This window comes from Cebus imitator, unplaced genomic scaffold (genome assembly GCF_001604975.1).
Source record: "Cebus imitator isolate Cc_AM_T3 unplaced genomic scaffold, Cebus_imitator-1.0 Scaffold568, whole genome shotgun sequence".
Classification (NCBI taxonomy): Eukaryota; Metazoa; Chordata; class Mammalia; order Primates; family Cebidae; genus Cebus; species Cebus imitator.
In genome coordinates, this window is record NW_016107883.1 from 707,595 (window position 1) to 720,103 (window position 12,509).

Here is a 12,509-nt window from a genome sequence, read left to right on the forward strand (position 1 = left end):
TCGTGCCTTTTGAAGTATGTGTTCATTCAGAGGCCATTCTGGTTCTCAGACTGAAACTCTGCCCTACGTTTCTTTGTTTCTTGGATTTGGGGTTGACACCAAATTTGAGTGAGTACTCCCCGTCTCATCCCACTCTGAGGTGCTGTCCCAGGTGCTCTTCCACATGGAATAATCCACACCTCATCTGCAAACGGGTCTTCTTCAGAGACCTGTGCTCTGTCACCAACTAAGGCGAGGCCAGAACTCTCCCACCCTGGCAGGCTCTTTAGCCTCAGGGTGGCCCAGAGTCGTCCTCCCTCCAGGCTTTTGGCCATGGGCGTAGCGGGTGGAGCCGCACCCATCCAATCTCCATCGGGATGCAGGGTGTGTCCCCAGGAATGCCCTCTGGGCCTCTACTTTTCTCCCATGCACCTCCCTGGGAACGCCACCACAAAGTGACTGGGACTGGCACCCGGTGTTCTGGGCACTGAGATTCCCTGCTGGTGACGGGCCCAACTCCTAGTGCAAATGAATGAAAGGTGTTGTGTAGTCATGCACTAAAGGCTTTTTTTTTTTTTTTTACCTTGGCTTGATTCGAGTAGCTGCATATATGGCGTTCAGCCTGTTGTTTCTCCTTCAGTTGGTAGCTCTGGCCCTACCTACCATATGCCTAGCTGCCTGCTTGTGTTTCTTTGGTCTTTTGCACAGAGGCTGATTTCACACTACACCCAGCATGGAATCAGCTTTTGCTTTGCAGAGCAGCTGTTTTAGATGAGGACCAAGGTGTCATGCTCCTGCCCTCAAGCACTGCTTAGGGCTAAATGATGAAAACGGGGATGCTGAAATTTGGCAAAAGTGGCTACTTCCTTAAACAGGCCTTCAAGACTCCAAAGAGACATGAATTTATTCAGGTGAGGAGGGGAGCACACAGGAGATGGAGAGGGCTCAGTTGGGCCACTCAATACCCAGCCCAGTCTTTGCCTCCACTGCCAACATCTTTGCTAAGCCTTACGCCAGAACCTAGCTGTGGTTTGTGAAGATTAAGTAAAGAAAAATAGCAGCTCCTCTTTCTCCTTGTCCATCAGCATGTGCTCAGACTCTTGTTTGATCTTGTGGGCTGGAGGTTTTGAGCGGCGCACCAGTGTCCTGCCTCTCTGCAGGGGAGACAAGCCCAGTGAGCCTCGCTGCCCAGAGGCATGTATGCCCACACACCCCTGCCCCTGGCACAGGGAGAGACCCAGCAGCTCCAGTCGGCTCCAGACCACTCTGGTCAGCCCTGCAGGCTGAGGGCTAGAGTTAACTGAAATAACTAGGGGTGTGAGTCTCCCCGGCATTGAGCAAACCTGGTCCCTGGAGCACCACCTCTTAGATGTGGGTGCAGGGTGACCTGCCTCCTGTTGCTAGGGTCAGAGGGCAGGAAGGGTGGAGGCCTTGGGACACAACAGTAGGGGGACCCAAGTGACAGGTAGTGAGCAGGGCTTGGGGTCTGGCCAGAGTGTGTTTAGGGTGGTGGGACCCTGCTCCTGAGCAGGGTGTACCTGACTGGGGTGGGCGGGCATGGCCAAACCAGTCTCAGCCCTCCATGGGCCATAGGCTGGCAGCTTGGGGGAAGGGACCCCTACAGGAAGCAGGTCCTAGGAGAGGCCTCGGTTTTAAAGCAGACTGTCTCCCTCAGAGCCTCAGTGATAGCCTTCAGAATAGAGGCGTTAGGGGCTTGGGCTGTAGGACCTCAGTTGCCAGGCTGTCTTGGGACCCCCTCCAGCAGAGACCACCCCCAGGCGACCCTGCCTACATTTTTCTTGATTTCAGCCTGGGCACGTGCCCGGGCCCGCTGCAGACGCTCCTCCTGCAGGATCTTTTGCATCTGGAGCTTCTCTTCTCGAAGTCTGGGCAGCAAGAGATAACACTGAAAACTTGTGGGGCGGGAGGGGGCTCTGGGGGGTGTTGAGTAATTTCCTCACGGAGTCCCCAGGTCAGGCCGTGAGGACTGAAAACTCCCAGCTCCTCTTCACCTCTCTTGCCAGGTCAAGGCCTCAATACCTATCCATAGTCAAAGCACCACTGCTCTGGCCACGGTGGCCTAGGCCCAGAGGATAGGCAGGGTCCTGCTGCTCCAAGGCCCTGGCTCTGGCATCCCGCAAGGGCTGATCTAAGTTTCAAGGGCTGATCTAAGTTTCATCCAGCAGACCCCTCTCCCAGAGGCTCATTTCCCTGAATCTACACCCATGGCCTGATCTGTGCATCTGCAGCCTCCCTTGCCACCATGAAGGTCCAGCATCTCCCTCAGGCAAGAGTCCTGTCCTTCCTGTGTGTACTCCCAGTCATCAAAGCCTGGCCTAGTGCCCACTCCGAGCAGGGTACCAGGAACCCAGAGGAGAAGCCCCTGTGCTTGTGGGGGATGGATGTGTGTTTGCAGATTGCCCTGTTTCATGACCCTCCACAGGATGGATGAACCAGGCTGCCCACAGGCCAGGGAAGCCACAGCCCCCATCTACCTTGGGTCCAGGCTAGTGTCCTGACATGGCAAGCTGGTGCCCATCTGCGCCCTCCACTCCCCTCAGAGCTGAAGTTCCCAGGGCTCCCTGAGTCCCTGCACCCTATCTTTTGCTCTGGCAACCTACTGCTGCAGCCGTGCCTTCCTTCCCAGGTGCTGGCAGCTGCCCTCCCCCTCAGCCTCCTGCCCCTCCAGTCCAGATCCAGAAGGAAGAATCTAACCACACCTTACCTGGCTGTGTTTGCCCCACTGCTTAAATCTCTCCACTGCTGCTCTATGTCCTTGAGGCTGGCCATGCTGGCCACACTAACTGAGCTCCAGCTCTTCCATCTTTTAGACCCTGTCCCTCCCTGAGCCTCCTGGCCACATCAAGTCACTGTCCTTTGCTCTAGAAAGCTTTCCCTAACCACCCCCCAGTTGAGTGTGATGCCCCACTAGATCCCCCCAAGACCCGCTTTTTGTCTCTCATAGCACGCACGGGGCACGGGGGCCTGTCTCCTCGGAGTGCTTTGAGGGTGGGGCCTGTAGTACTGTCTGCCCTCAAGGCCAGCCTGCACTCAGCAGCTGGCAGGGTAGGCCTAGAGCTCACCTGATGCGCCGCTCCTTCTCCTTGGCCCTCTCGACCTGCTCGATTTTGACCTGAGGCACACGCTCCAGGTTCTCCAGCAGCTCATCCAGTTGGTGCTCGATGACGGTCAGCATCTGCACGGTGCCCAGGTTGGCCTCCTGCTGGGTGCTGACACAGTGCCGGTACACATCCAGCACCTTGCGGTTCAGGCTCTGTAGCAACTTATCCTGTGGAAGAGGAGGCTTCCAGCAGGGGGCTAGCAGGCTGAAACCCACCCCAATATCAGTGCCTTTGGAGGTGGCCTGCTGATCTCCCATTGTGGGGCTGCCTGCTTGGCACACAGCGGGGGCTCTGAGAACATGGGCTGAAACAGAACTTGGGGAACTGGCTTTTCTTAGCCAGAGCAGCCTATCCCTGTAGGCCCCCTGGAGTCAGCCAGATCCCTGGTTCCAGCCCCTCCCCCAGCTGGCTCTGATGAGCCAACAGGGCCCAGTCCCCTCCACCAGGAAGCCCTGCATTGATCTCAGCTCCCAACAGAGCCATGTCCTCTGAGCCTGTTCTAATACTTAGAAAGCAGGTAACAGGCTGGGCATGGTGGCTCATGCCTGTAATCCCAGCACTTTAAGAGGCCGAGGTGGGTGGATCACCTGAGGTCAGGAGTTCAAGACCAGCCTGACCAACATAGTGAAGCCTGGTTTCTACTAAAAATACAAAAATTAGCCAGGCGTGGTGGCACGCATCTGTAATCCCAGCTACTTGGGAAGCTGAGGCAGGGAAATCACTCGGACCCAGGAAGCAGAGGTAGCAGTGAGCTGAGATTGCGCCATTGAACTCTAGGCTGGGCAACAGAGTGAGACTCTGTCTCAACAAAAAAAGAAAACAGGTAATAGCCCCTCCACAGGGCTGTGTGAGGAGAGGAGCAGCAAGCAGGCAGCTCAGCCCAACCTGGGCACAACTAGTGACCCCGGACTCTAGCTATGTCAGGGGAGCGCTGTCTTGCTCACGGCTGCATCCCACACCCTTGGCCCAGTGCCTGGCACGCAGCCGGTGCTTGACAGTAGGAAGCCACCCCATGCCCAGGGTGGCCCCAAGTGTGCTGTCAGGTTGGGAGCAGGCTGAGCCCTTGGCCAGTCCCTGGCTTCTGCTGCTCAGAACACCACTGGATTTCTGTTCTCTCCTAATTCTGTCACCCTCTCAGCCTGGCTTGGGGACATGCCTCTTCCTCGCCTTCAGGATCACCTTGCCAGGCACAATATATGTGTTTAAGAAGCAGACAAATTTACTGAATGAAAGAATGAAGCAATGAATGAGGTATAGGGGCAACCAAGCTGGCTGGCACGGGCATGGATACATGTGGTGGCTCCTGGAGGCAGGCAGGGCAAGGGCAGCTGCAGAGCACTCACCTCGGCCTTGCCCTGCATCTTCTTAGAGGCCGTCAGGGTTCCTTCAGTGGGTACCCAAGGGCTCCTCCTTCCCGTGGGCCTCTGGCCACCTCGATCCTCAGCCTACCTGCTGATCTCCCCTGTACTCTCCAAAGTGGAAGACTCGGGCTTTGAGCTCCAGCTCTGCTGCTGTGTCCTCCTCCTTGGTGATGGACATCATCATCGTGGTGACCCACTCCTTCAGCTGGTTGACCTCCCTGTCCCTGGAGGAGTGGGAAACAAGCAGGTAATTATTCACTCAGCACGGCCCTGGGTACAATGCTTCTCTGAGCCTGACAATCTATATGGTGCTTTGCCCCTAACAGCTATCCTGAGGACTGAAGGATCATAGGTGCCAAGTCTCTGCATGTCCAGAGAGTCAAAAATGCTGGCAGAATGCAGGGGGGATTTTAAAATATTTAACCATCAACATTAAAGAAAATAAACAGTTTTAGTGAGGCATAATTCACCGACAATAAAATTATCATAGAATATACAAGTCAGTATTTTTTGGTATATTCAAGGAGTTTACACAACCATTACCATTTTATAACATTATCATCACCCTGTGCCCATTAGCAGTCACTTCTCATTGTCCCCTCTATCCCTTGGTCTTACGCCACCACAAATCTATTTTGTGTCTACCCTGAACACTTCATAAAAATTGAATCACACAACATGTTTCCTTTGGACTGGCTGCTTTCACCCAGCATATTTTCAAGTCCATCCATGTTGCAGCATGTGTCAGCACCTCATTTCTTTTTATGGTTGAGTACTCTTCCATTGCATGCATAGGCCACACTTTGTTGATCCGTTCATCCTTTGATGGGCATTTGGGTTGTTTCTACCTTTTGGCTCTTGGGAATATTGCTGCTATGAACATTCATGTACAGGTTTTTGTGAGGACACCTTAGCATTTTATATATCTAGTAGTAGAATTTCAACACTCACCTTTCAACTGTAATAAACAGATGCACAAGGGACATGCTGCTCAGAGTTGGTCCTCAGACCAACCTGGGCATCACCTGCAAGTGTGTCAGAAATAAAGTCCTAGGCCTTGACCCATGCCTGTTGAATCAGAAACTTCCTTTTAAGATTCCTGGGCGATTCAACTGCACATAAAGTCTGAGAAGCACTTCAATATAGGAAAAGTTGTCTGGTTTCTTCAACAAATGGATGGCAAGGGGGAAAACAAAGGAAACCTATAGATTGAAAAGAATTTAAAGATACAACCAGAGGAATAGCATCAGCAAGATGGTGGAATGAGGTCCTCAGGATGTTGATTGGTATCTACTTTTCCTTTCTTGTAATGTCTTTGCCTAGTTTTGGTATTAGGGTCATACTGGCTTCACAGACTGGGTTAGGAAGTATTTCCTCTGCTCCTAACTTCTGAAAGGGATTGTAGAGAACTGGTGTAATTTCTTCCTTAGATGAAATTCTTCCTTTGTAGATTCACCAGCAAACCCATCTGGGCCTGGGGATTTCCTTTTTGTCAGGCTATTAGTTATTGATTTAAATTCTTTAATGGATATAGGCCTACTCAGATTATCTATTTGTTTTATATATTTTTAAAACTGTATTTTGATTTTTTTCTGAAAAGAGATAGCCGAGTTCATGGAAGTTAAATACACATTGGCTGCGACTCCTCTGGAAACAAAGTGTGGATGCTCTCAGGGATGGCTTGGCTGGCCGAAGACCAGCTTTTGGATGTCACGTCCAGCATTCTGGTTTATGCTTGCATGCATGTGTTGGAGGAGGAACCTGTCTTCTTGCCAGATTATCTGGGAACCTGGGAGGCTGCCCACCTCTCCCAACTCGTCTTCCTCTGTGTGCGGCACCTCCCAGCTTTCCAGGGCACATAGTCTTGCCTGAGGGTGAGAGTTTCATGTCATTTTGGAGATTACCACACTGCATCAATGGGACATGGGTGCTCGGGAGCATGGCTCCCCCATGGAACACTTAAGCCTCAGCAGGCTCCCACCTCATGGCCTTTGCACCTGCTGTTTCTGTTGCCTGGGACCCTCTATGCCCAGCCTGTGTGTGACTGGCCTTCCTCCCACTCTGGGAAGTTAGTCCTGACACCTGGAAGCCTTCCCTGCCCCTCTCATCTGTTGTCACTCTCCATTTTAGCCCTCATTCTCAAATAGATTTTCCTCCTAGAACATATCAGTATCCACAAGTCACATCTGTGGACCTGTTTGTTGTGTCTGTTGCCATTAAAGGTCAACTGCACGAGGGCAGGGCTTTGCTTTCTCCTTGCAGAGCTTAGACCTGGGCCTGACCCAGAATGGATGCATAGGCAGCATTCGGGGATTGAGTGGAGTGGAGGATTCCCTGCTCTGAATGTGCCTCACTGGTGCCCCAGGCTGACCCTGCTCTGCCCAGCTCTCCTGGAGCCGGGTACCCTGCAGGGGACTGAGTGGCCACACCCAGCAGGAGGAACCATAACAGCCTCAGGTGGGGTCCAGGTGAGAGCTGGGCAATACCAGACTTTTCCTGCTGCCTCTCTGGCTGGAATTGGAAGGCTGGGATTTTCCCAAGGTTCTAGCCACTTTGCCATGCTGGACAAGCTGTGTTTTAGGCCTGTCCCCAGAGGCCCCAATCCTGGGTGGCCACATGGCCCTCACCCATCCCTGCCTGTCTCAGCCCCACCTGGCCCCAGCCTTCAGGATGGCACCGACCACACCCAAGTCCTCCTGCTCAGGGCTGCAGCCACTCCTGTCCCTGTTATGCTGCTGAGCAACAGCTGGGTACACACTTCACAGCAGCCCACAGGTGGCTTGGCCTTCCCCAGTTCGGTGCCATGAACACCCACTCAGTGGTCTGTGACAGATTATGAAGCAGCAGCAGTTCCAGGCCCTCTGAGCAAATGACTGCTTTGGGTGCCTGTGCAAAGTATGTTAGTGCTGCCAGGAACTCAGGAACTAGGGGGTCAGGGTCCCTGTGGACCTCCAGCCACCCCAAGGGCCTCCCAGGAGCTTGGTAGTAGCAGAAAGCGCCTAGGGTGGGAGGTCCTTGGAGAGGCCTGGCTCTAGCCATGGGCTGCTCCAGTGTGGGCATGGGCACCTGGGCACTGCCCACTTCCAGCTCTGCCACCCTGTCTCCAGGATTCAGCCCACAAACAGATGGAGCTTTTCAGGCAACCTGGGCAAGGCCAGGGCCATGAACAGGGATGGGGGGTATGCCCCAGCTCAGCTCTAGTGCTGGGGGTTGGGGGTTCCACGATGAGCATGGTGGGGACCCCCTGCACCTACATGCGGATCTGGGTATGTTTCAGGGTGTGGCTCAGCTCTTCCAATGTCTCCTCCATCTCCTGCCTGTTCTGGATCAGTGACAGGTTCTGCTCCTCCAGCTCTCTGAAGACATCCAGAAGCTGCTGGGGCTCCGTGAAGTACAGTTGGGGCTCCTGCAACCCACAGGTGTTGGCAGGACCTGGCTGGGGACAGCGCCAGAGGGGCAGGGGTGGGGACAGGACAAGTGAGGGGCAGCTTCGGAATTCCAGCCCAGAACTGGGCCATTCACCTCCCCATCGCTGTCGGTGTCCTCCTGCAAGGTGGGGACGGGAGAGTTCGACCTGGGAAGAGATAGCAGGGTCAGGACTCTGGGACCAGCCTGAGCAGGCAGGAGCTGGGGGAGGGCGCGCAGAGGTCTTGGAGGCGTTGGTGGCATCCCCATCCCTCCTCTCCCAGCTGCCCACAAGTTGCCCAAAGGGTGGCACCAGCTTCCTCACAGTCCCCAACTGCCACACTGTAGCCAGGGGATAGTTTCAATCCACTCATTTTCCCAGGGCCCTAGCCATTTTGCTATGCTAGACAAACCACGTTCCAGACCTGTCCTCAGAGACTCCAGTCCTGGGTGGCCAGGGCCCTCATCCATCCCAGCCCCACCACATTTAGAATAAAACCGTCTCTCCTCCTGGGGCCTGCCATGCGGCCCTCCCAGCACTCACCTTGCTTCCCCTGTCCCGGCCCCTCTGTCCTGCCCGGTCAGGCCCCCTCTCTCTAGGTGTTGCCTTACTTCAGGCCTCTGCACTTGCAGCCACAGTCTGCCCCTCCTGCTTCACCATTGTTTTCTGAGCACCACCTGTGAGGCCTTTCCTGCCCACTTCCCCCACCTCAGATCAGTCTTGGCTCCTGTCCAGGGGTTCCTACACACAACCATCAAAGGACTCTTAGGGCTGCCTCCAGGTGACCCTGAGTGCCCAGGGGCAAGATATGTCCTGGACCAGCGGAGAGGGGCTGGGAACAAGATGTGTGAGCTTTAAGCACTCGTGTGGGCCCCAGAAGGCCCCACCATATGGGGGCCTCACCTCCATCTACTTCCAAACCTGCTCTCCCAGGCTGCTCCAGCCTAGGCCTCACCTAGGATCTGGCTGCTGGATGAGATCGGGGGCTGGGTTGGCTCACCTCAGGGACCTGGCCTTGGGCTTGGAGATGCCAAGCCTGACCCTTGAGAAGCAGAGAGGCATCAGTGCAAGGTCCTATGGGACTCTGATGGCAAATCCAGGAGGGCTTCCCAGGAGAGGCCGTGATAACAACTATAGCACTCACCAGGCCACGCGTTACACTGCACACCAATGCCCATTTCACAGATGAGGGAGCTGGCCTCCTGCAGGGCACTGCTGGCCCATACAATTCCTTTCCAAGAATCCGCCCTCCAGATGAATATAGCCTGGGTCAGGGAGACTGGCTTGGCAGTTGGTGGGGGTGGGCTGGACTTCAGCCCCCATGTGCCCTCTTGGCTGAGTGAGTGCCTTGTACAGCTCACAACCTGCCCAGCTGTATTCAGTGGCCCTGGTCACCTGGCTAATAGAGGAGCCAGGATTGAAACCCAGGACAGTGTGATCCCCCACTCTGTGCTCAAGTCTCCCAAGTCAGGGCCCATCTGGTGGGGGGGTGCTCTGTGGCTGAGGGGACCTGAGGCAGAGCAGGCTGCATCTCAACACAGAACTGGAAATGCCCCTCACCAGCAGGGCATCACAGGGCAGCAGCAACACCAGTCTGTGTGGCCGGGCAGCGTGCCCTAGTGGTGGCTGGTCTTCCCCACAAGGCATGGCTGCACTGGGCAGAGAGGAAAGCTAGCCCAGGTCCTCTTCCAACTGGAGAAGTATCAGTTTGGGCCATAGAGGCTGAGGTTGGGGCCACCCATCTGGGTGTGGAGCGCAGGAACAGGCAGTTGTGGAGAGGAGAAGAAAGAAGGTGGACAGCAGAAAGGCCGAGCAGCAGATAAAGGCCCCATGGAGGAGAGTAGGTCGCCACAGACACAGGGCCAGGGCAGGGAGATAGGGAGCAGCCGCAAGCCCTACAGCACCCACTTTTCTCCATCCCCAGTTCTCTCCATCCCCACTTCAGCCACTCTTATCCAAGTTGATAAACCATCAGCTTCCAGAAGAAAACAGGAAATGTGGAAGACGGATCCAAGATGGTTGATTAGGAGCAGCTCAGGATTGCAGCTCCCAGCGAAAGCGTGGAGGGTGACTGGACACCACATTTCCAGATGGATTTTTATTGCCCACAGACCAGGAGATTCCCAGGCAGAGGAGCCCCACGGGTCGCCAGCTTGGCTGTTTTGGCCAGCATGGCGAATCTCTGCACAAAACACATAGGTCTGGGCGCTGTTTTAGCTGGCAATAGGAGCACCTGGGAGACAGAGTCTCCCATTCAACAGATAAAAAGGGGACTGAAACAGGGAGCCATGCCAGATTTCCAGGCAAAAAAGTGCCAGGAATCTCTGCGTGGCTGTTTCAGCTGGCACAGTGGGTCACTGCGTGGAAAATCACACAGATCCAGGTGCCTTTTCAACAGGTGACTGGAACACCTGGGAGACAGAGTCGCCCATTCAACCAAAATAAACAAAAAGGGGGGTCTGAGGCAGGGAGCCAGATGATCAGGCTCAGATGATCCCACCCCCACAAAAAACCAGCAATCTGAAATGCTCTGGATGGGGAGTTTCACAGCAAGCACAGGTAAACCTGGGATGGTCTGGCTCTGTGGGGGAGGGGTGTCTGCCATTACCGAGGCAGTCCGCCACTACAGAGGTAGTCCGCCATTGCCGAGACAGCCCGCCATTATAGTAAGAGTCCACCATCACAGAGGTGGGCCTCCATCACCGAGGCAGTTCTAACTATACCCATATAAACAATACTGCAGGAAAGTTCTCACGGCAGCTAGGCAGAGCCCACAGCTGCTCAGCAAAGCCTCTGCAGGCAGACTGTGACTAGGCTGCCTCCTTGCTAGACAGGGAAGCCCTGAAAAAAGGCAGCAGTATGACAGAAACTATAAAGCCATAACTCCCCAGGACAGAGCACCTGGGGGTGAAAAAAGACGTTTATGAGTTCTGCTACAGCAGAGTTAAACCTACCTGCCCAGCAGCTCTAAATGAACAATGGAGCTCACAGCTCAGGACTTGAGATCCTATAAAGGACAGACTGTCTTCTCAAGCAGCTCCCTCACCCCATATATCCAAAGAGTCACCTCATAAAGGAGAGTCAGACTGATATCTGGATGGTATCCTTCTGGGACAAAGATAGCAGCAGAAGAAACTGGCAGCAACCCTGACTGTTCTGCAGCCGCTGCAGGTGATCCCCAGGCAAGGAGAGCCTGGAGTGGACCTCAGCAGTCCTACACCAGAGGGGCCTGACTGTTAGAAGGAAAACTAAGAAACAGAAAGAAATTAACTTCATCATCAACAAACTGGACATCCACTCAGAGACCCAATCTGAAAGTCAACATCTACAAAGACAACAGGTGGATAAATCCACAAAGATGGGAAGAAACCAGTGCAAAAAGGATGAAAACACCCGAAACCAGAACACCTCTCCTACAAGGGATCACAACTCCTCACCAGCAAGGGAACAAGGCTGGATGGAGAATGAGTGTGATGAATTGACAGAAACAGGCCTCAGAAGGCAGGTAATAAGAAACGTCTCTGAGCTAAAGGAACATGTTCTAACCCAATGCAAAGAAACTAAGAACTTGAAAAAAGGTTTGACGAAATCCTAAGAAGAATAAACAGCTTGAGAGGATATAAGTGAGTTGATGGAGCTGAAAAACACAACACGAGAATGTCACAAAGCATACACAAGTTTCAACAGCTGAATTGACCAAGCAGAAGAAACGATATCAGAGGTCGAAGATCAACTCAATGAAATAAAATGAGAAGGCAAGATTAGAGAAAAAAGGGTAAAAAAGAATGAATGAAGTCTCCAATAAATATGGGAGTATGTGAAAAGACCTAATCTACGTTTGATAGGTGTACCTGAATGTGACGGAGAGAATGAATCCAAGCTGGAAAATACTCTTCAGGATATCATCCAGGAAAACTTCCCAACCTAGCAAGGCAGGCCAATATTCAAATCCAGGAAATACAGAGACCACCACAAAGATATTCCTCAAGAAGAGCAACCCCAAGGCATATAATCATCAGATTCACCAGGGTTGAAATGAAGGAGAAAATGCTAAGGGCAGCCAGAGAGAAAGGTTGGGTTACCCACAAAGGGAAGCCGATCAGACTCACAGCTGATCTCTCAGCAGAAACCCTACAAGGCAGAAGAGTGTGGGGGCTAATATTCAACATCCTTAAAGGAAAGAACTTTCAACCCAGAATTTCATATCCAGCCAAACTAAGTTTCATAAGTGAAGGAAAAATAAAATCCTTTGTGAACAAGCAAGTACTTAGAGATTTCATCACCACCAGGCCGGCTTTACAAGAGCTCCTGATAGAAGCACGAAACATAGAAAGGAAAAACCAGTACCAGCCACTCCAAAAACATAACAAATGGTAAAGAGAATGAACACAAAGAAGAAACTGCATCAACTAACGGGCAAAACAGCCAGCTAGCATCAAAATGGCATGATCAAATTCATGCATAACAATGTTAACCCTAAATGTAAATGGGCTAAACGTCCCAAACAAAAGACACCGACTGGCAATTTGGATAAAAAGCTAAAACCCATTGGTGTGCTGGATCCAGGAAACCCATTTCAAATGCAAGGATACACAAAGGCTCAAAATAAAGGGATGGAGGAAGACTTAACAAGCAAATGGA

At 53.0% G+C, this 12,509-nt stretch overlaps 1 protein-coding gene across 4 annotated transcripts in view; it reads right to left on the minus strand.

Moving 5' to 3' along the window:
- Positions 1-857: 857 nt before the first annotated feature.
- The window catches only part of CFAP100 (cilia and flagella associated protein 100), a 49,448-nt gene continuing 37,796 nt past the window's right edge, over positions 858-12,509 (minus strand). For 2 of the 4 annotated variants that reach the window (XM_017515985.2, XM_017515986.2), the window contains 6 exons: positions 7,985-8,036; positions 7,717-7,868; positions 4,551-4,686; positions 3,063-3,268; positions 1,772-1,865; positions 858-1,133 (listed from right to left, as the gene is read on the minus strand). In XM_017515985.2, the coding sequence (XP_017371474.1) occupies positions 1,020-1,133; positions 1,772-1,865; positions 3,063-3,268; positions 4,551-4,686; positions 7,717-7,868; positions 7,985-8,036 (754 nt within the window). In that variant the 3' untranslated portion in view covers positions 858-1,019. Of the gene's footprint in view, positions 1,134-1,771; positions 1,866-3,062; positions 3,269-3,836; positions 4,687-7,716; positions 7,895-7,984; positions 8,037-12,509 lie in introns of those variants that run through there. The other 2 variants (XM_037734039.1, XM_017515987.2) reach the window with 2 other exon arrangements.